The 24,419-nt window shown below is 30.9% G+C and overlaps 2 protein-coding genes across 7 annotated transcripts; both read left to right on the top strand.

Annotated features, from left to right (window-relative positions):
• The first annotated feature begins 4,850 nt into the window (after positions 1 to 4,850).
• Positions 4,851 to 8,050, top strand: LOC149880980 (uncharacterized). Of its 2 annotated transcripts, none has more exons than XM_090068930.1 (4): positions 4,851 to 6,559; positions 6,634 to 7,066; positions 7,143 to 7,437; positions 7,545 to 8,050. In XM_090068930.1, exons 1-4 carry the CDS (start codon positions 5,927 to 5,929, stop codon positions 7,978 to 7,980), a joined length of 1,797 nt encoding a protein of 598 aa, XP_089925056.1. In that variant the 5' UTR covers positions 4,851 to 5,926; the 3' UTR covers positions 7,981 to 8,050. The 2 variants fall into 2 exon arrangements, with proteins under 2 accessions (XP_089925056.1, XP_089925055.1); XM_090068929.1 differs by having other exon boundaries at positions 4,853 to 6,559; positions 7,527 to 8,050.
• Positions 8,051 to 11,006: 2,956 nt separating this feature from the next.
• On the top strand, positions 11,007 to 18,042 carry LOC149880979 (N-acetylglucosaminyl-phosphatidylinositol de-N-acetylase-like). Of its 5 annotated transcripts, XM_090068928.1 has the most exons (4): positions 11,007 to 11,105; positions 11,255 to 11,362; positions 16,208 to 17,171; positions 17,645 to 18,042. In XM_090068928.1, exon 3 carries the CDS (start codon positions 16,270 to 16,272, stop codon positions 17,167 to 17,169), a length of 900 nt encoding a protein of 299 aa, XP_089925054.1. In that variant the 5' UTR covers positions 11,007 to 11,105; positions 11,255 to 11,362; positions 16,208 to 16,269; the 3' UTR covers positions 17,170 to 17,171; positions 17,645 to 18,042. The 5 variants fall into 5 exon arrangements, with proteins under 5 accessions (XP_089925054.1, XP_089925049.1, XP_089925052.1 ...); XM_090068923.1 differs by lacking the exon at positions 17,645 to 18,042 and having other exon boundaries at positions 11,015 to 11,105; positions 16,208 to 17,593; XM_090068926.1 differs by lacking the exon at positions 11,007 to 11,105 and having other exon boundaries at positions 11,118 to 11,362.
• The last annotated feature ends 6,377 nt before the right edge of the window (positions 18,043 to 24,419 follow it).

The following is a 24,419-nucleotide window of genomic DNA, read 5'->3' as shown; positions in this document are numbered from 1 at the left end:
ATGTATGTATGTATGTATGTATGTATGTATGTATGTATGTATGTATGTATGTATGTATGTATGTATGTATGTATGTATGTATGTATGTATGTATGTATGTATGTATGTATGTATGTATGTATGTATGTATGTATGTATGTATGTATGTATGTATGTATGTATGTATGTATGTATGTATGTATGTATGTATGTATGTATGTATGTATGTCCTCCAAAACATTAGCAACCAAATAAAAAAATGCTTTTTTTCTACTTTGAATGCTAATTACAGCAATTTTATTTTTTAATTACGCTTTGAATACAAAAAATGCTTAATATTACGTATAAGAAAAAAGATTTGTACATAATAAGACTACTTGAAAATGAATAAACTTGTTTTTTTGTTTTTATTGGTATTTTAACGCAAAAACGTGGTCCTCCAAAACATTAGCAACTATTTATAATTACTCACAAAAACTCACGGAAAATCAGCAGCACAAATGTGGAAATAATGGCCAAGGGAATTGTTGTGTTGTAATTATTAGTACTTAACCAATGAGAATCAACTAACTGTTAATTTTTGTCCGGAGATGAATATGGAGTGTTGCAATTATTACAATATTAATTTAAGATCGCGTACATATGCTGTTTTGGATTATAATGGCAGGAAACAAGTATAATTTAGCTTTTCGAGAACGTATTGTAAAAGATTAAAGTGGTTCCTCATACTGATAATAATATGCCTCTTTTATGGACATTTCAACAAGATAACGACCCCAAACACACCTCTAAACTCGTTAAGGAATGGTTTGAAACAAATCAAATTAAAGTAATGAAATGGCCAGCTCAATCACTTGATCTCAACCCGATTGAAAATTTATGGTACCAAGTTGAACTCTCCCTAAAACACAAAAGACCCTTCAAAAACGCCGATGAGCTATATAAAGCTATTGAAACCACGTGGAATGAGATGACACAAGAAAAAATTAATAAACTCGTAGAGTCTATGCCGAGAAGATGTTCCTTGATCCTAAAAAGTAAAGGATATGCCATTAACTATTGATATTAACATTTTTTAGGGTAGTTTTAAAAAAGTTGCTGTTTTGGAGGACCATGTTTTTGCGTTAAAATACCAATACAAACAAAAATTCATGTTTATTCATTTTCAAGTTGTCTTATTATGTTAAAATCTTTTTTCTTATATGTAACATTAACCTTTTTTTTTCATTTAAAGCGTAATTAAAAATACAAAATTGCTGTAATAAGTAATCAAAGTAGAAAATTTTTTAAATTTTATTTGGTTGCTAATGTTCTGGAGGACAGTGTATCTATTTATGTATGTAACTCATGTCAGATACAGTGTCGATTATGGGATTTCAAATCTGACATTTTATGTCAAGTGAATCAACTGTACTCGCTGATGTAGTTGCATGGAAATTTCTTGAAAGTAATTGATGCATTAAAATAAAATGTTAGAACATTCTTTAAAATCATAGATTTTCCCATGTTCTAATGAGATCCATTTGTAATGGCGCAAGTGCGAAAGAACTTTCTTTCCAGCCTAATGTTACCTTGCTGCTTCCCCCCCCCCCCCCTTGCTGTTTCAAAATTGTTTCAAGTTTAAGGAAATATTATATTAGTTGTATCGTTGCAATTTTAACGTCGAGATCGTGACAAAAAACTATACAAAAGACTTAAACTTTCTTGTTTTTTTAAGTAAGAATGCTACAAAATGTTTATTTAGTACGAATGTTTGAGCAGAACAAGATGTTTTAAAAATCTATAAATATTAAAAATATATATACTTCTAGGTATAAATAAGGATAGCAAGTAAAAATAAAAAAAAAATTGAAGGAAAAAAAAACAATCATCAAATTACATTTTCAATAAAGAATTTCAAAAAACTCAAAATTTGTGCTCATTTAACAGGTGAAACGATTGCTGTAGGTTGATAATCCTTGTCTTCTGTTATTTGCGAGATCTGCTTCATATCAATAACTCTTGAGAATACGCAGTCGTAACATTGTAGCTATTTTTTAATTTTGTCTAACGAAAATATGAGACACACATGTAAATAAATAAGAAAATAATTTCAAAAACTTTCCAGAGAACCATGACTCAGAGTTCAAAGTCAAAGCACTCAACGAACATGTATAATAAATGTGATTACTTATGCTGAAACGACACCTGATTTAAGAAACATCTGCGAACACAAAAACAGAAGAGATAAGAAAAACTTTCACAGGGAGAAGAAGAGATTTTTGATGCAATTTTTAAGAAGAAAATAGAGAGTAGTCTTAGTTGGACTTAAAATACTGTTGAGAGACTTTTATATTGAAAATTAATATAAACATTTATTTTAAGTAGACATTTTGTGCAAGAGTTCCAAAGATGTCAAGAGAGGATTTTTTAAATATTGTTTTTAGTGATTTTCGAATAATTTAATTGAGTGCTGCTATTGATTGCAAAGTACAGTCCTTTACAAAACTTTAACTAAGTTACTTATCTTTTTAACTCGTATTTCTCCAAGTTTTAAAACTAAGGTTTTAAAACTCACAGGATTTAAATTTCTATTTATTTTAAACTATAGGTTATTTGATATTTGAAATTATATACAGTTTATGTTCTTCTAAGTTCTACGAAACTACAGACATGTAATTTTATTGTTTGTAATTAAATATAGAGGTATCTATTAATTAATTGTTAAAAATAGTAATACATTCATATGTATTATGCGACACACAAATATTCGACTATAAAAATACTCATGACGTATATTTTTATTTTCGGTCACGATAATAAAATGAAAAATGTTGAGTTCGAGTAAAGATCAAGAAACAAAGTTTCAAATCACAAAAAAGTGGCAGAAAAATAGATGAAAACAGTAACATCATATTCAAGAAAATGTGTAAACAACCACTCCTCTAAATAAAATCATAAAAGAGAAAAGACTAAAATGATAAATTTAGCTGGAAGGGTGAATGGCTAGAACAAAATATTTTGAATGAAAATGCCTCCGTATTCTCCAAACTGTTTTTAAAAAGTCAAACAGAGGTGGAAAACTAACTCTTTTTGCCTTCAGATGCTCATCTAATAGAAGACCTCAACATTCACAAATGCCTGTTGGAATTCTTGGGTCGTGAAGCTGATTAGTGTTTGTAAAATTGAACTGACATTTTCTTTATAAAGGTCACTTACTTCTCTGTTAGCCTTTTTTAAACACAAAACACGCACAACTTTTCTGCACTCATTATGGTCTCTGACAGGAACCATTTTAAAAGTCCACTAAATTCTACAATATTAACTAACAGTCTTCAAAAAACATTAACACACAGGTTTTGTTTGATTTGTGATGTGCGAAAATTCAAATTAATAAAGTGTTTTTCTTAAAATCCTTTTCACAAATTCATAATCTTTTCATTTTTTTTCCGATTTTAAAGCTTCAAAAACCAAAATAACGTAATTTTAAATTTTCTGCTGTATAAATTATTGATAATTTCATCCAATTGTATATAATTGATTTGTGCACACCCACTGCAATTTTTTCTTTTTTTTAGCAAAATTTAGTCTAAATATAGTGCAAAATTTGTTTATAATAGCGAAAAAAAAAAATCATAACAAAACAAAGACATCCTCTTCTATTGACATTCTAGATCATTATCTCTATCATACAATTTCTTGATTTCATTATCTCTATCATAACTTGTTTTGGTAATGATAAATCACACTTTTAATACTTTGCATTTCAAACAGTCATTTGTTGTCATTTTACAAGTATATTTAAAAAAATACTATCTTTGCATACTTAAGTAAGCATAACTCCAGAAAAAAAATGTTTGAAGTGTTGTAAAAATACAAAATACATTTGTCATTTATAAACAGATTCTGCCAAATAATGAATAAAATTTTAAACCTTAATTACTTTTTTGTTCTTAGAGATTAGATTTCAGTGACTACATGAAATTGTTCTACTAGCTCTACCCAATCATCCCACCAAACGATTTTCTTGGGTCAGCAGGGTTCGCAAGATCTCAAAAATTTATGGGAGTGGTGAGCTTAAGGCTGGCTCAAAGCCTCAAAGTCTCAATGACCGAATGAATATTTTAAGTCATTTACAAGGCATCGACACATTTTTATGAGCGTGGTGGACATATTAGGCTTTAATCTAACATACCTTTCTCTAAAAATCCACGCCTGTCTTTAAGTTGTTGTTGTCATTAAATGTTATTATTAGAAACTGTATAGTTTTGTGGAACACGAGTTTCTATATTTTGAGAATTCTTGTGGATTGCTTTAAAAGAACTGTTTATATTGTGAGGAGGAAGAATCAAATTAAAAACAACGATCGGAAAAGAAGTACACAAGATGACTCGTCAACTCTTCATATAAATAAATCGAGAGGTTAGAATTATTTTGTTTTATCTCCAAGTTTAAACGTTGGGAGAAAGTTTTTGATTTTGTTCTTAATGTAAAAATTATTTAAAATTTTAGCTTTAATTGTAAAGAAGTAATAACTTATGCTCTAAATATATTATGTTTAAACAAATTATTTAGAAAAAAAAAAGTAAAATAGAGCGTATTTTAAAAGCAATCATTACTTACTAAAATTGATAACTCATTTTCTTCCAACTTTTAAAATAGGAGATAGTACAAAATGATTCTAACCTCGTGAAATTATAAATCAAACAAAAGAAAGGTTAAAAAAAAACTGGGAAAAGACTTAAACACGAAGGCTCGATAAAACGATAAAACGGAAAGAAGAAAAAGTTGAAAACAACTGAAAAAAGACGTACTCACGGAGACTTATTCAACCTGCCGGATAAATAAATGATGAATAGGTATTGCAACAGGAAAACAAGCATAACTATAAAAGCTCAAAAAATCTAATGGAAGGGGAGAGAGAAGGAGAAAGGCAGAAAGAGAAGAAGACGGAGCTTTAAAGAGAGGTAAAAGAGAGAGAAGGAGAAAGACAGAAAGAAGAAGAAAACGGAGTTTTAAAGAGAGATAAAAGAGAGTTTTTAAGAAAGTGAGGACGGTAAACACAACATTAACCCTTTAAAAATTAAACCTTGCCCATTCCTAACCAAACTATCCCCAAACCTCGCCCTTTCCTAACCAAGTAACCCACAGACCATCAACTTCGATCCCAGCCTCCACAGTTATCTTCCATGTAAACCCTAGAACCCATACATCTCTAATCTCGCTACATTCAATAACTAACAAACGTTAAATCATTTAATTATTAAAAACGCTGCCCTCACAATATATTGTCGAAGTAAAGTTTTTTAAATTAAAGTTATTTTAAGTTGTATTTTTATATTAAGATATCATTCAGAAATGATATTTCTGTCTAACAAAATGGTGGCGTTATCATTCAGAAATGACATTTCTGTATAATAAAATGGTTGCGTTATCATTAAGAAATGATATTTATGTTCAATAAAGTGGTGGTATTACAATTTTGTAGAGCATTGTAATCGAATATTTATCTAGAAGTATGTAAAATTATGTAGAAGACTGTATATAGAAGTATTAAAGAATATGAGCAAAACAGAATACTTGTTAAGCATCATAAAAAGGCGAGAAATACTGGCAGTAAATTTATAATTACATACTTATTTTGAAATATATATATATATTAGGGTGATTCTATTTTTTAGTTTGTCATGCAAACCTTTTCTAAAACATGAATAATTGTATTCTAAGAGCAACTAAATAAAAAATAATTAAAAATTTGAAAATTTTACTAGGTCAAAAAAAAAAGTTACTTTATGGAAATAAGACAAAATACTTAGGCAAAAAAATTGATAATTTGTATGATATTTTTTTAATTAGCTGAAGTTAATAGTGAATATAATATAAAACTAGCTTAACAATTATTGGTGGATTAGAAATAAAATAACTGTATTCCATTTTCTATTTTAGTTATAATTATATTTACCTAAATATGTCCCACATAAGTGCTAAAGGAGCATTAAAGAGAAAAGCAAACAACTTAACACCACCGTGTTCAAAGGAATCTCGGGAACTGCTTGCTTCAGCAGCGCCTTATGGATTACGGACTAAATCCTTAGCCAATTTCAAGACTATTCCAGAAGTCCGCCACATTCTTGGCTACTATCACCATCTAGCTGACACACGCCCCGCACCACCATCAAGAGCTGTTATGCAAATAATAGCAAAAGATTTGGAGCAGCTCTGGAATGTGAAATTTAGCATGCCCTCAGTATCCAAAGCTGGCATCACAAAAAAATTGAATGAAGTTGTGAATGCTTATAAATTAAGTTTGAAGAGAAAATCGAATATGGATTTTTTTATGCCATTTGATATCCTTAATAAAAATATAAAGCTGAAGAGGGAAGAGCAGATCTTCTATAATCATCAAATGGATGATAGAAAGAGCTGTGTATTAACCAGCCAAACAGTTGTTGAGCATCCTGCTAACAGGCAGTTGATACCAAAAAACATGGATCTTGATTATGTAGAGCAACTGTACACAGAGTCAAGCTCTGAAAATGATAATAACGTTGATGATTTTCAGCCTTTGTTTGAACGACCCAAACGGAAGTTTAAATCAAAGGTGAGTAATAATAATTTTTGGAAATAAAAAAAGTTTTTTTATTAAATTTATATTAATTTTACTTTTGGTTTAAGGCGATGCCAATTGCCATTATGTGCGCAGAAGCTGGTATCTCAACCCACAAAGGAGTTAGTGTAACTCGCTCATTAAGTTATTTCCATAGTGACATTCCAACTCCAAATCAATCGGCTATTTTCAAAGCTGGTAAAAGGTTGCAAGTCACAACTCTACTTAAACTTAAAGAAGCTTTGTCTGTTCAATTATCCTTTATATTACACTTTGATGGAAAAGGTGTGGCACCATATGATTATGGGATTAAAAAAGTGGAACGCATGGTCATTGCCCTTCAGTCTGATGGACCAATATTTTGGTACATTGGCCTCAAAACATTACATACTAGCGGAACTTCTGAAAATCTAGCCGCTATGATAACGGAAACATTGTTAGAGTATAATGTTGTGCATAAAATATCCCTTATAATTTGTGACACCTGCTCTGTCAATACAGGTTAGTAAAATTAAAATTATTTATTTTTAAATAATAAAAAAAATCCAATTAAATAAGTTATTCCATTTTACTTCAGGTGGATCTTATGATGGTTCTGGTGGAGTAGTAGGGATTTTAAGATCTAAGCTATTTAACAGGCCTGTTCCTTATTATGGATGCAATGCTCACATTTTGGACCTTGTTTTGAAAAAAATGGTAATTTTCCACTTGCCAACACCATCAAAATCGCCTACTCTAACTGACTTTAAGTTCATTCAAAAACTAAAAAATAAGTATCCGCAATTGAAAGAATCATACAATATCCTGCATAAAACACCTCATCCTCCTCCTACTGTAAAAATCTGGAGAGATGATTATAAGCTATTGGCTAGGTTTGTTTTATTAAAAATTATTATTTTCAATATCAATGATTTGTATATGTGATGAATGCGTTGATCCATTTTATTGTTTATTTTTCCAGGTTATGTATTGCATTTAGGCACTATTTGGACACCAATATTTTACCCAAACTGCAGCTACCAACGAAATTACCAAGTTCTCACTCAGCAAGGTGGAACAGCAGAGCAATATATGTCTTGTTAGGCTACTTTCTACTTCCTGAAGAACGACCATTATTGAAAGAAATAGCTAAGTTTATTAGCTGTTCTTGGTCACTTGCATGGTTTAAAATGAGAGAGGAACCCAACTGGGAAAACTTAAAAGAAACTACATCAAGTTGCATTAAAGCCCAAGAAGCTCTGACAAGACATATTCTTGGTGTTAAAATCTCATTCAAGAATGTGCATCGAACAAATGAGGTAGCTGAGAGAGGACTCCGAGCTATGGACATCCGATGTTCCCGGGCTAAGTCTGATGATGCTCTTGAGAGACTTTTTTTAACAGAAATGTTTATGCAAATGTCGAATAAAAAATAACTTCACTTTATAAACTTTGTCGTATTTCTTTTGCTTATGTATAAAATAAAAAAAGACTAAAAAAAAGAAATAATTTTGTCTTATTTCCATAAAGTAACTTTTTTTTTTGACCTAGTAAAATTTTCAAATTTTTAATTATTTTTTATTTAGTTGCTCTTAGAATACAATTATTCATGTTTTAGAAAAGGTTTGCATGACAAACTAAAAAATAGAATCACCCTAATATATATATATATATATATATATATATATATATATATATATATATATATATATATATATATATATATATATATATAGAGAGAGAGAGAGAGAGAGAGAGAGAGAGAGAGAGAGAGAGAGCCATTTGCATTAAGAATTTGTTATTATTTTATTTAAGAATTTATTTCTAATGCTTTACATGTTAATATTAATACACAAAACATAGACAAACTATACACGAACATCATTAGACAAATCAGTTGATGCACACACATAACTGTGTATTTTGAATGATAAATTGCCAAGCCTTCACTTTTTCCCATGCTATCCTTTCGAAAGTCCCTCCTAATCCATCAACAATTCTTTTTCTATGCGTCATTCCTAAAACGTTCCACTTAACTATGGGAAAATTAGAAGTGGCTTATTGGTACCTTAGTTGAGATGATCCAAAAACCGTACTTTTTAAAATTTAGGTTGGGTTTCATTTTTAATTTTTAAAAGTTGGGTTGGGGCCATTATTATCAGTTATAAAAGCAGTCATAGTTGTGAAATCTTTGTCATAAACAGTAATAGTTAATAGCGATTTTGATGGCATTTGATCGCAAGGTCCGAATTATGTCGAATCGGAACTTAGCCCTTCGGTTTCATATTGTTGCAAATTTGCAACAAACTCAATGTTGTAATGTTACATACCGCAAGTACTTGTTTAGTTCACGCAATTACCACTAGGGAGTTAGTCACTGATTCAAGATGTAACCGAACATATTACTTATCAACTTTTGTAGTGGTGGATTGACTTTTGTGATTGTGTTACAATGCTGCATCAAAGCCTTTTTTGACAATTATTTTCTTACTTCAAGGTCAGTAATTTAAAAAACAATTAAAGTTTTAGGTATTCTTTTTTAGGTATTCTTTTTGCGATATAAGATCAATTTTAGTTATGTTGCATATTTGCAACATACATAAGTAGTACTCTTATTAGGTATATTGTTTCCGTAATGTAATACAGTTTCTGCTACTTTTGACTATAATTATGTTTTCCACTGAAGTTATTTTACACTTTTTTTTGTATTTTTAGAATGCCTGTGTGTATTTTGAGAATGATGTGTATTTTTAGAATGATGATTAACCCTGTGTCCGAGAAAGAATTGATGGAAATTGTGAAAAAATAGGAAGATAATGAGGATGACTTGGAAGATTATTCAGAATCCGAATACGTTCCAGAAGAAACCTTATGACCTATCGGATGTCGAAATCCAAAATTAGTCTTCTGAGTCTGACGTAGTGATACAGGAAGTGGTCACCAGTGATGTGCCTAGCAAGGTTGTTTATAGGAACATTTTATGGTCGAAAAAAAACTTGAAAGTTGATGAAGTAGGATTAAATTTCAAAAACTCTTCAGCTCTTCTAGATCAATTTATTCACAAAATGACGTCACCGTTTCGTGAAAAAATTGATCTAGAAGAGCTGAAGAGTTTTTGAAATTTAACCATCTTATATCTTTTGTTTTTGGACAAACAAATTTATATGCAACACAAAAAAACTCAAATAGAAATGCCAGTTATGATAATACAGGTATAAAAAGATTCATTGGAGTATGGCAATTCATGTCTGTGTTCTCCTTGCCGATGACAAGATGTTATTGGAGACAGGATATCGATGCGGGCGACATTATCAAAGTGATGTCAATAAATAGAGACGTTGAAAAGTACATTGCACTTTAAGGATAATTCACAGGTGTTACAAAAAGATGACGAAACGTTTAACAAATTGTATAAAATCAGACCGTTTTTTTTTTATTATTATTATTTTTCTTGAAAGAACACATCGTTACCAACTACCGTGATTTTTTTTTCACAAAAAAATAAAAAAAATTAAAATCATGCTAAGGTTGGAAGAAACTACCGGAGAAACTAAAATTTGGTGAAAAAAACGATATTTAAAACAGTATTCTTATCTATGAATTTAGTTTTAAGTATTTCGTTTAAAATTTTTTTAAAATTTATCGGTAAATTGCGTCGTTTTATATAATAAAGAGAAAAATTTCGGTTGCAACGGAATTCGGAATTTGCGATAAAAAGCGATCAAACTCGATCGGAACGCAGACTAGGACTTATCCCCAATAAGCATTTTGAGCTTGAGTCAAAGAGTGTAGTATCTCACTATCCACTAAATTAATTCTATAGTGGGCGACAGACAGACTTTTTTATATTATAATAACCTTTTATGCGAGAAAATGGGATTTCACTGATTCAAACCATGATAAAACAAAAATGAATTATCTAGATATGTAGTTATTTTAAACTGCATCTTAAGAAATATGTTAGTACTAACTTTACGAATTGCAAACGTACTTAAACACTTTCCAGCTTTTTTGGAAAGCGTTATTTATTTTTTGAGGGTGAGGGGGGGGGGGGTAAAAGATTTTGCTAGCCTGTATGTACATATAGAGTTGTTACACTAAAAACTTTTGCTGTTTTATAAAAGTTCCATTTTAATGAATTAAAAAAAAATCGATTTATCTTAAAAGACAGATGTAGAATTAGTACAATATTTGTTATTAACCGAAAACCAAATGTCGACGTTTTATCACTGAGCAACTGAAAAGTTTTTTTTTTAAAATTTTTTAGAAGTATGAATATACTCCCCGTTTTCTAATCTTTAGTAATTACCTTTACTTTTAAAAAATTATTTAAAGCAAAACTTTCTTGCCTATCATTTCATAATTAGTTCCGCAACAAGTAATTTAGTTTAATTAAAAGCTTATCAGAAAACGCGACTTAAGTTTTCCATAGAAACTGCGTAGTTACTTAAAAAGATATCTATTTTAAAAATAAACTCCGACAATTAACTTTCATTGAAACATTTTCACTTAGTTAATAGCAAGTTTTATTGATTAAACTGTTTATAGTACAGATTCTTTAGTAAAAAAGTTTTTTTTATTATGGTTTCTTAAAAAAAGTATTTAATCTTATGAAATAGAACAAATACGCTGCTTTTAAATTTATAAGGTTTTAAAGTTTATCGGCTTTGGTTACAAGAAAGAACAAACGCTATTTTTATTATTAATTAGAACGGTTGTGGCGTAATTTGGGTTAGCGGAAAGTTGAAGCTTGTTGGAAAAAAATTAAATCTGGTTTTAAAGGTTTTTTCTATAAATTCCTTTAAGACGACATTGAAGGTAATTTAAGTAAATTTTTTTAACAACAAATTATTTTTTATCTCATTCTTATTACGTAAACGTTTTTTATTCTCTACTATGTGCTTCTGTAATTTCTCACCAAAACGTTATTTATGTTTTTTAGTTGCTTTATATCAAGTTTGTACTTCGCTTAGTAACTTTTGTTTCTGACTATGGCGGGCTTTTTATGAAAAGAAAACTTTATTCTATTTCGGCTTAAAGATTTGTTTAATCTAGTAATTATTGGAAAATCTTGACTTCATTTCAATAGGCGTCAATCTAGTCTTATGGAGTTATCTGATCTAGTTTGATGGAGTTAGTTCTCTATAAGTTCGCTAAATAAATTTAAAATACTTATTTGATAAGCAAGTGAAAAATGGAGTTGAATTTTTAGCGTAACTATTTTCCAAGTTTAGAGCTCTGCCAATGAATTGATAATGCTTTATAACCTATTAAAATACATGTTTACAATCAAAGATCTGGTCAGTTTTGCCATACATTTCATCTAAGTGACTGTTAATTAAAAACTATAACTCTAATCGGTTGTCTTAATCTTAAAGCTACACGACCACGTTGTATATAATGGCAATCATGAATAAATACTAGTTGTAAACAGTTTAAAGTATGTTCTTAAGGAGGGTATTCTATTTAAAGCTTTTTTTGCTATTGTTGGAATGATCCACGATTATCAGAAATCTTAAAATTTTAAAAACCCAATATTTTGTAGAGTAACATTTGTAAACAGCTGCACAACATCAAAATATTGAATAAACTGGTGGATTTCAAAAATTACTGGCGCAAAAAATTACTGGTGGAATAAACTGGTGGATTTTAAAAATTACTGGTGCAAAAAATTACTGGTGGAATAAACTGGTGGATTTCAAAAATTTAGCTTATTTCGGGCCTATCTCGTTGTAGTTAAGATATTTTCGGAAAATTTACTGGCTCCTCCGAGATTTATAAATACTAAATTTCAAGAATTGTGTCAGTCTTAAAATATCGTGATAATACCAAAATGTTGTGTAAATGTCTAAATGATGTTCAAGTTTGTAAATAAATTAAGAACATTCCTTGAAAGATTATTAAGATTCGTAAGAAACCATTGCTTTTTTCACCAAACTTTGTTACGTTCGAATATATTCGAATGTTAAATTAGTTTTCCCTGCGGGATTTCTTTCTTAAACCTATCAAGATCAATCAAATTCCATTGGTCAAAACACCATAGCTCACTTATTTGTTAAGCTAAATATCTGTGTAATTTGATCGGTTTTCTAGTTATATAGTCAATTATTATATAGTTAAACTGCAGCCAAATATAACAGTGGCAAAAACCCCAAAAAAGCAAAAATGTAGCTTGATCGTTTTTCCAGTGTGGTCTTCATTTATGTAATAATTAGGCGATATGTCGCTTACACATTACGTTAGTCTCCGTATAAAAAAATGGAATCAATCATTTTGTGTACACCGTAAAATCACTTTGGAGATCTACCTTATCAAAAGAGATTAATTTGTCTATTATCGACTGTGGCAAAAGGAGCATGTTTGAAATTTGGAGAAAGCTTCAAAACGAGAAAGAAACAACAGTATGCTTCCATTTAGAAGAAATATTCCGAGAATGAGGACCTCCATGGCAAGTTCTACTTGACAACAGCAAGACTTTTCGCTCAAAACTCTTTGGTGAATTATGTGCAGAATGGGGAGTGTTCATCCTGATTCGTTGCGCTTACAGGCCATCTGGGAATGGAATTGTTGAACGTCATCATCGCACAATCAAGCAAATGGCAGCCAGAAGTGGCAAAGATCCATTAAAAATGGTATATTGGTATAACATAGCTCCCAGAAAAAAATGGCAAGGAAACATCGCTCCCCTACAAAGCTATATTTTCCTATGAGTGGAAACCGCAGACAATTTCTGCCAAAACTAACGAGGAAGTTCTCCACAACTATACACAAGGACAAGAAGTATTTGTAAAACCACCTGACTCAAAATGTACGAGCGAATGGAACAGATGAAAAGTTTCAGATGAAGGACAAGGAGTTTCGGTAGAAATCAAAGGATTGCCGAGACACATGTCGGACATCCGTCCTATCCCCATCGTAGCTGACTTGTCTACTAGAGAATCGGAAGAACCCATGGCGCATAACCTGAATCTCCGAAGATCGATGCAAGTGCAGAAGTTTACAAATAAGTATGCGGACTTTGTGATCTAGAGATCAAGGGGTGTTGTAATTAGCGTAAATTCATTGTATAAATTCATTGTATAGATTTAGTGTATAAATTCATTGTACACGTCGCGACGATTGCGTAAGAAATTACACCACAATGAATTTGAAAAACCTATATAAATGGTAAAAGCAGAGAAAGAGTAGTGAAATATATAAGTGTAACAGAAATATAGTCGTCTTGATATTACAGTTTTTGATCAAGCTTATGTAATAATTAGGCGATATGTCGCTTACACATTACATTTTGTGTACACTGTAAAATCACTTTGGAGATATATCCATCTTATCAGAAGAAATCATAATCAAAAAAACAACTCTATTCGGTCGATATCCACTCTTGGTAATGTCAATGCAAAATGTTTATAGTTTGTTTTTAGTTGTTTTTTTCTATTAGAAAAAAATATTTACTTCTGCTATGCAAAACAAATTTTAAAAACATTTTTACTTCAGACAAACATTCATAACTTTGTGTAACAAACTGCAGCCTTTATTTTACAAAGTTTGCAATTATATTGTTACAATGTTCCTATATAATCTGAAATATAATATGCTTGAATATTATGAATATATTGTAATAAAAATGTGAATATGATTTATGAATATGATATTCAGCTCAATTGTTATCAAGAGAGAACTTAAATGGATGTTCTTCAAGAACGTTATTTAGTTCATTTGTTGATATATATATATATATATATATATATATATATATATATATATATATATATATATATATATACATATATATTAGTATAGTGTTATTAGTGTAGTGTTATTTACTGGTGAAGTGTTATTTATTTGTAATTTTATTTAACAATTTTTTTTTAAGATCTAGTTTAATGTTCTGGGGATAAATTTTGCACTGAAAAGTTTCACCCAATATTGAACGACCAATAAGGTTTACGATCTGATAGAGTTCAGCCAGCGCTTTCAATAAGATTGTGAATAGTTTTCCTATTGCAAAAGCTAAAACAGAAGAAAACTAAAAGTTTCCGGAAAGCCTGAAGAAATTCTTTTAGCAAAAACACATACCCTATCACACTTGATCTGTCATACCGCCAAATAAAAGGTTGCTGGTACTTTTGTGTTTAGGTTATGTTGATGGTAACAGCAAACTAATAATTTCTTTTTAAACATTTTTAAATTATATTTAAAAAAAGGTTTTTTCCACCAATTTTGAGTAAGCACATGCGAGTTCGTAAAATTTGGCGAGATTGTGTTTTTTCGAGTTTAAAAATTTTGTTTAAGTTTTTCGATACGAGTTTCTCAGAAGAATTTCTCAAACAATTCGAGTTCAATTTTCATTTCCATTCAAATAATTTGATCGAGTTTCACAAATTTATCAAGTTTATAGATTTTATAGAAAGTTATTTAACAAACACAGTTGTTATAATATAATTATAATTTAAGTTAACAGTGCTTGAAGCCTCTATTCCGATTCTGAAGCATTTTGGTTCTCTAAACATTTTATCAGCGCAGAAAGAGCCAACAGTTCATCAAACATATCTTTTTTTACTCAGGATTCATACAATGATCACCAAAGTCATTGATTCAAATCAAGGCTGCAAAGAATTTGCAAAAAAATCTTCTTGAAAACTTTTTTTCTATTATCCAAATCTTACGATCAGAGTGGTTGAGTATTCAATGGCACACATGCTGGATCCAGTCACAAAAGAATCCTCTAGAGTCTCCTCTCCTAAAGAACCTGGAAAAGTGTAAGATTACCCAAGATTTAATCTTAGCAGCTCACAGTTTGGGTGCAGAAACCGAACTCCTCATTCCTTCAACATTTCTGGAGTTTGATGAGGTAGAAGATGCAGTTTATCAACTACTATACCCGAACCAATCCAAGCAGCTTAGTTGAGCGGCAAACTGGCAAACCCGACATCAGAATTGAATTATATATTTCAGCACCAGTTATAGTTATTCAAGTTTTTTAGCTTTATTTTTGTTATTGTTTGGAAAAAAAAAGTAAAGCTTTGAATTCAATTATTCTTGTAAAAATAATACAAAAATTAAAATTAGGAAAACTAAATTTTTAACAAGAAAACATAAAAAAAAAATTGATAAAACTAAAAAGCTAGATAAACTTGATTAAAACAGGTATCAAATATTAAAAGCTTGAGAACCAAATTTATTGAGTTTTTAGAAACCATCTTTTAATTAAGTTTTGCGAGTTCAAATATTTGATATTCAAATAGTGAAAGTTTACTCGATTTTTTCAAATTTATCAAGTTTCAAAATCGAACTCGCATGTCCCCTATTTTCAGTTCGACAAAGAAAGACAACAAATTAAATCTTTCGTTTTATCAAAAAGACAATCACAGGAACAGGTTAATTAAACGTTTTAAAAACGTGGTAGGTTGTTGTGATTTCCTACCTTATGCTGTTTAGACTATTTAAGTAAAAAATATTTCGGAATCAACGTTATTACTAATGTAACTACTATCATTATTTTAATTTTATATATTTTTTTTGAGTTTTCGCCATTTCATTAACGGCACGTTATTGATAAGTTATTTAATAATTCCTTGACAACTGCATTCTTAACCGAGATTTTAGTTTTAATTGTGCATAAATAATTACTTATCGGTTTAGAAAGTAATTTTTACGTTTCAGCGTGAGATTAATTCAATGAACGTAAGATATTCGAAGACGAAATCAATTCACAACGTTTTTGTATGCTTTTTACAAATAGTGTAGGATATACAAGTGATAAACACTTTTTAAGTTGTTTTGTATACTTTGAAATGAAGCACAAGTTACATCACCTATTTGCAAATAGCTATTTAAAACAATTTAACTTTGCAAGGATCGAAACAAGACGCAAAACTATTTTCTTTTTTTTATTGACATTAGCACTCTTATACACGTTAGTGCAACTGCACCAAGTGAATAGGTGGACGATTAACAAATACTTTCCCAGCAATCACAATGTCGCTTTGATTATCGCTCATCCTGATGACGAAGCAATTTTTTTCTCTCCAACAATACTACAGTTAAAAAAAGAAAACCGTGTTCAACTTCGCGTTATTTGTGTTACAAATGGGAATTTCTATGGATTAGGCGCGGTACGCTCTAAAGAACTCTTTCGTAGTTGCCACGAGTTTGGACTTGAAAAAGAGCAAGTTTATTTACTCAATGACGATATGTTTTATGACCATCCATCAGTAAGATGGAGAAATACGTCCATGTTGGCTCAGAAATTAAGAGAAGTATTAGCAGGCTTTAAAGTTGATACTGTTTTATCTTTTGGTCCGTACGGTTGCTCTGGTCATCCGAATCATCGAGACGTTCATTTAACTGTGCGAACTTTAACAGACTATCGTAGATTTTTCATTACAGATGTTTGTTTCGTTAGGTATTATGGAGGTATTTTTGAAGTTATATACACTTATTTGACAAATCCAGCGAAGAATGCTTTTTTTGTTTCTTGGGATATTATAACAACTTACAATGCAATGAAATCTCACCTCAGTCAGTTTCGTTTTCATTGGATTTTGGTTCGATATGTACTTGTAAATGACTGGTGGGTATATAACATAAATGAAGAAGTTGGCATAGAGTTACCAACTTTTTAAAGGTACTAATTGCAGTTATGAAATTTTAGGACTTGCGTCTTTAAAAACCCCTGTCTTCGACTAAATTTTAACAGATAGAAAGTGTCTTTACAGAATTCTTGAATTATATCTCTTTAACAGATCGTTGTAATTTTGTTAGAAAATTAAATAGACTTTTAAACATTTTATTAATGTGGCACGTTGCATATTTAGATTGCCGCCTTTTCTTTAAATGATTGAAACTTTTTAGAAAAATAATGACAAAAAGAAATCCTATTTCCCATTCTGCGCATTTTTTAAGCTGTTTTATTCAACGGACGAAAAAATCGTTTTTTTTTTATTGGTAACCGCGTGAACGACGCTTGAACTGCGTCAACGATGCTTTAAATTGTTTTGTAACTTAGATGATTATTCAAGTATCAAACGAGTTTGTTTTATGTTAATGTGACTAAACCTTTTTTTGTTTCGTTGACGAGTATTTTTTTCTTTTTTTTAGATAAAGTATACATTTTTGAATCAAATACCCAATCGGACAGCTTGCCTTATTTTACACATTTTATACTGGTAAACATAAGCTCCGTCTCCATTTTATTTGTTTTTTCACTTTTCTATGGACCTTTCTAAAATTTTCAGGATACAATCTTTAATTTGAAAACTCACAACTTTATTAACTGGCACAAGCATTATGAGGTTTGCGCAATGGAATTACGGCGAAAATTTGTTATACCTGAGTTTCGCACAGATGTGGACCGACCCAGTTGCAATTGTCAAGCATACGTTAGTGCAACCTCAAATCTTATGTTTACAGCAATATAGTCTACGGAAAAACCATATTTAGTTTTGGATTTCCTATTAATAGAAAAATTACAAAAAAAATACATGAAAATTAACAAATTGAATTTGAATGATAAAATTGGTTCCTATCCTAAATATTTGCGGCTTTTTCTTTAATATGGGGTTGCCCTCGGTGTATTTGTGGGAGTATATCTCGTCAGATGATTCGTGTAGGTCATGAAATGGTAGACTCGTAGGCTTAAGATTTTGGTCTTTAAAAGCAGTAAAACATACTAAATCAGTTTTCATCTATGATGATTTGAAGCTAAAAAAAAAACGTTACAAAATTAATTTGTCCCCTATCTCTTAAACTGTCTAATTACACCCTTTAGGTGGGTAGCCAAACAGACCAAACTAATATGCCTACCGGGTAAAATTCGCGAAAAGTTCATAATGCATTAATAATATAATGTTTTTAAAACTATTTACACAAACTACTTAAATCTATTATTTATTATAAGTTACTTTATTGTTTTTTAAAAATATTTACATTAATATTTTTATGTGTGGTTTGTAAAAAAGTAGGGGACATTACAAAACTGGCACATTAAACTGGTTAAACTCGACAAACTTATGGTACTTTTTCATGTAAACAAACATTTAAAAAATAAATTGTTAAATTTAAACAAACGATATGACCTAACTCTTTCAGTTTCGTATGTAAACTGATAGAGTAAAAGTGCCCCGCTTTTAAAGTAAGCAAATTCAAAAAGCAAAAATAAACAGTCCTCGAAACGGGTGTTTTTACCCGCTTATCGTGTGATAAAGCATCTGTGCAAATATTTCAAAAATGATAAAATGAAAACTAGAACCTTTTTCATTTTGAAAATATGCCGAATAAAGAAATTTAGAGTCAATTTTGATTTGCTTTGTCTTTATTCACTAATAAGTAACTTAATAATGTCTCATTAAAAAAAAAGGATACTTTAGGAAAAATAGAAACATAGGCGAAGGAAACCTTAAATTTTAGAAAGCGCAATAAGTTTCGTGATCTTCCTTGTAAATATATATTTAGGGAAGTTTTTACAAAAAAATGTCGGCATTGAAAATCAGAGCGATTGGCCAGTAAGCATTACAAATGTTTTCAGCACAAAACCCGTGAGAGCTATTAAACTAATTATATTAAGTTCGATTTTGCCTTCAATAGAAACAGGTGTTAGACGCTACGGCCTATTTCATGTTTGTATTGTCAAGAGAAAAACAAACGATATTAATGAAAAAACGGAAACTCATTTATGAATAATAAAAAAAAAAAAAAAATACGCTAAAGAATATCTTTTAAAGTTTAAACATGTTTATCACTAAACTATCAAAACTAACAAAAGCTAAAAGATCATCTAACAATTAAAAACTTTCAACAATTAAAGGAAAAGTTAAGTACTGCATATTAAAAAATACAGTTTTTTTATTACGCAAAAAAACTGTATTTCTTAATATGCAGTACTTAACTTTTCAAAACAAAACAAGAAAAAACAGACACAAAACAATGATTTTCTGCTCCATCTATAAATATACTTTCGCAAATCAGCTTAAGTTATTGAAATAAAATAGTTCTGTAAAATGACTGATAAAACGAATAGAAAAGTTTATACCCTAATAAATATAAAAAATTTATGCCCATAATTTTTCTGTAAATTAACTGTAACTCATAGTTTATTAAAGTAAACTATAAAATAAACTTTGGTTAAGTTTCTTTTTCTTATGTTTACTGCCTTTTACTTTTCGACTTAAACATATCATGAACTCATAAAACATATCATGAACAATTTTGAACTTATTTTTCTGCTGAATAGGATAATTCACTTTAATTTTGAAGGAATTTGGATGATTTCAGAAATACCCTTAGTTTCCTTCACTTAAAGTTTGCTTTTTTACAGCTTACCTTCTCAATCAGTAAGGTGTTATTAAATAACTGAAGTTGTGAGCTGATTGCTTTTTTTCTTTTTATTCATTTTTTATTGATCACAAATACTTAATGGAAAAAAAGCTAGATTATCTATTTTAATTAAAGTACAAAATTTATTTTATAGATCAAAATTAATGGAAAGAAAAATATTATATTTTAAGTAAATGATTTTGTGATATCATGCCATAAACAATTCCATGCACTCTCTAAGGCCACTCTCATCTGTGGTTTGTTAGTGAAGTGAATTTTACCCAATTCAATTTCCAATTCTGACCATAAATGCTCAATTGGGTTGAGATTTAGACTTTGAACTGATGTTTTGATCACTCCTAGACAGTTGTAGAGCATCCAGAGCCGTGTATCAAAAACAGTATGCTTCGAATCGTTGTCCTGGTAGTACTTATGTACACCAGTCAATCTCAATTTTTCAGCACTTTGGTTAAAGTTTTGTTTTCGGACATCAATATAAACGCGGGCGTTCATGGTAGTTTCTATAAAATGCAATATACCAACCCCAGAAGCCGTCATACAGCCCCAAACCATGACACCGTCCCCGCCATGTTTGACTGTTGCTACCATATTTACTAATTCATCTTTCAGTGTCGTATCAGGGCTATATGCGCATACGCATAGAAGTTATAGCGATTTTTGTGTTTTTTTTACTAATTTTGTAATTTTTGTAACTATATTACTATTTCAATTTTAAAAAGCAATAGCATTATCTACAAGTAAATTCGAATAGATTTAGGTGTTGTATAGTTTGTACATTTTGTGTTTCTCAATATTTCGCGTTTTTGGGGATTTACAAGCCATTTGAGCAAAAAGCTTTTGGGGTAAGTTGGCACAAGGATCGCGGGGCTAGTTGGCAACATGTGCCAACTTACAACTTTTCGCATTAGCCGTAAATTCACTTAAGTTATATAACACTACAGATCTGTAGACATCTTAAAGGCAATACAAGTTAATGTCAAAAAATATTGTTGAATAAAAATCATCAAGACTTTTTATGTAAAAGATGCGCTTGAAATATATGCTTAATGTTGCTAAATTTTTCTCTTTAATATGGTGTACCAGCTTACCCTGAGAGTATAGGCAACTTACTCCGGGCCGAGGTAAGTTGGCACATATTTTTTTCTTTTTTTGAGGCCCTTTTTGGGCCACCAATTATTTATTTTTTTAATGTTTGACACTTATACATGCTTGCCAAATTCATATTCTTTTGAAGTGCAATCTGATATCCTCAAGAAGTTCACCCAGAAATGCACAGAGCTCAAAACCTAAAACTGTAGCCAACTAGCCCCGGTCTACCCTACGTAAGAATGTCATTTATAGCGGATTTTTTAATTCAATCAAAATATCTAAACATTGAACCTAATTTGCTGTATCACATAAACTTAACTCTTAGTTTACTGTATGTAGCAAACACTTAATTAATGCTTCCTCTTCTCATTATATCCCCTTCGTACACGGGCACATGGAATGTGTTTAAAAAATTTTTTTTGAAATAAAAATAATGTACTAGGCCTCTTTATGGGGTATGTAAAGTTTTGTTAAAATATTTCATTAATTATTCAAAATAGGGCATGTGTACATTTGTACACAGCGTGTATCAATCTTGCTGTAAAGGTTTTTGTAGACAATATTATATCAAAAGAAATCCTTACAAAAAAACTCAAAAAGCTGATACAAATCAATAGTTCATTTTTTAACCTTTCTTTTAAAGATATAAAAATATTTATGTCATGTAGTTACCTCACAACATTACCAAATCAATACAAAAAAAGAACAAAATGTTTTTCAGTTTTTTACCAACGAATTATTTCATGTGAAATAATAGAAAACAGTTTTTATCACCAGTGCAACAAAGAAATAGATTGCACTTGATGCATTTGACTCTGCTGCGACCATTGCATCCTTCAAATTTGCAGCGCTGACCCAGTTCCTTGATGCAGACAGAGAAATGGTCGAACCGGTCATAGCGGATCTCCACGGCTGGTCTTTCTGCCAGTCTTGCCCGCTTTGGAGGAGGTGTAACCACAGAAGATATTGATATTGACAAATCACCTGAATCTGTGATTGGTGCTGTTGCAGTAATTCTTGGCCTTCCAACTGGTCGGCAAGCAATTGGTGTTGTCAAGTGGGCTTTCACTAGTGTGGCAGCAATCTCATTTCTGAAATTGAGGAGATCCAAACTTTGTCTTTTTGGAGTACCATTTTGTATTTCAATGTCTTGATACTCAAGCCATGAATAGACAAGGGCAAAGTCCACGAAGTGAAAAATCATGCGTACAGGCCACTTCTTAGTTTTCGCCTTTATCCTATACAAAGCAATGAGGAAGTCCATTTTGTCCACTCCCCCATGTTTTCATTGTAGACTTTTACACATTTGGGTCAGTCCACTTGAATATATTCCTTTTTGCTTTCACTCCACCTTCTTACTGTGCCCATTTCTTCGATTCCAACAAAGCTGGAGGCAAGAGTGACAGCTCCATTGTCCATCCACCTGACCACATATACGTCGCCTTCTGCTGAGACTTTGCAGTCGGTTAATCCACGTCCACCCTTCTTCATTTCTTTTTCAGATTTTAACGGACACCCCATTAATCTGTTGGATTTAACAACACCTAGGGACTGAATCCCTAACATTTTCAGCTGTCTAACTAGGATCATGCCAGTAAAGTAATTATCAAAACAGAGCTTGTAGTTTTTATGTTTTGGAATAGTTTCTGACAATCTTAGGACAATAGAAGCACCAAGTCCCAGGTATTTGTACTCTTCTGATATGCCTGTACCTGCACCCTGATATAGTTCGAAATCAACTGCCCTACCAGAGGTGCCACAGACAACAAAGTTTTTTACCCCTACTGGATTCGGCTTTCCTTTGATGTACTGTTTAGCAGGTACTCTACCAGTGAAAGGGATCATCTGCTCATCCACAGAGTTGTACTCTTCTCTTGGTAACTTGAGACAGCGAGAACGTGCTGTGTTTATCAGAGGCTGAACTTTCCAGAATTTATTTGTTCCTTGTTCTGGATTAGGATCGGCATTGATATGAATGCTATTTCGCAGCTGTAAATAGCAGTTTATAGGCATTACATCTGCCACTGCATTTACTCTAGTTGCTCTTTGCCAGTACATCCTTATTCTGGGAAAACCTAAATTTGCCATTACTATTGTGATACCAAAAAATTTCTGAATTTCAGCTGTTGTAGTTTTTAGAGTTTTACCAGTTTGGCGTAGATGATAAATGTTTGTTTGTTCAGCAAATGTTTCAAATATTTCTGGTTTAAAGTAATTAAAAAAATATGAGGATGGTGAAAGTAAGCCATCTCCCAAGTTCAAATTGTCCAGCCATTCTGAGCTGCTTTCAAATGCACCTCGAAGAGACTGCCACTTGATCTGAGCCTTTTTTTCTCTTTTGTTCCCACTGTTCACAGATGTGCCGGGCTGATCGTCTTCATCTGGTCTTTCAATTTGATCCTCAATTTTATCAGTCAGCATATCAGCAGCAGAAGGGTTAAAGGTCTCATCTCCAGAGTTATCAGAATCTGATAATTCAAGTTCCGAGTCATCAAGATGCTACAACATATCTTCAACTGTAAACCGCCTTCGTGGATTATCTGAAAATATATTTAACATATTATACTTATTTATCTTTGATTATAAAATCAATTTGATAAAACTCAGTGAAAAAATAAATATGACAGGCTTAAAACAAATGTTTGATTATACAAACACAAAGGCAGGGCCATTAGCTTCAGTAGGTAGACTTAAATAAATAAAATATTTCATTTTTAATGATTCTAATACAACCTTTTGATATTAAATGAACAGCTAAACTATTAAACAAAACACATTTTGTATCTGAGATTTAAAGAAATATATATACACACATGCAATTATTAACTCACGACAATCACACAAAAAGAAATTCAATGTTGAGTTTCACCTTACTAGTTTTACTATTCTCTCTTCTCGTTGCAATTAACACACAGTGTGTACAAATGTACACAGTATTATAAAAAAAATTTTCAGCAAAGAATAGTCACCTATTATATTTTTAACTTATGTGTATGCAATTATAAACATATTATTAAATATCTAATACAAAATTTGACTTGAGATAATTTATAATTCTCAAACTATAATAAAGAAAAAACTTACCACGAAGTATTTTTTTGCCTTGCAACGCCATGTTGAAATATCTAGATACAGAAATCTTACTTAAAGAAGACAAACTACACGAAGGTAGGACTGGTGTGCACTAATGTATGCATCGTGTTTCAAGTATTATTTTGCTTAAGCTTCATAGTAAAAAATAAACATGACGAAGTGTGAACGTTTGTACACATTGTGTACGAAGGGGATAGTAACCAGTTGATACTTTTTAAAACAAAATGTTAAGTAATGTGTTATGATACTTAGTTAAGAATGCGAAAAAGTTTTATAAATCTACCATCCCAAAAAAAGTTTAGCCGTCCATCTGCCCCCACCTATTTATGCCACTGTCTTTTGTTAGTTAAATTTTTTG

This window comes from Hydra viridissima, unplaced genomic scaffold (assembly GCF_058129835.1).
Source record: "Hydra viridissima isolate aposymbiotic clone 2 unplaced genomic scaffold, HvirCarnegie_v1 scaffold_12, whole genome shotgun sequence".
Taxonomy (NCBI): domain Eukaryota; kingdom Metazoa; phylum Cnidaria; class Hydrozoa; order Anthoathecata; family Hydridae; genus Hydra; species Hydra viridissima.
The sequence above is the reverse complement of the archived record's forward strand: the minus strand, read 5'-3'. Positions and strand labels throughout refer to the sequence as shown.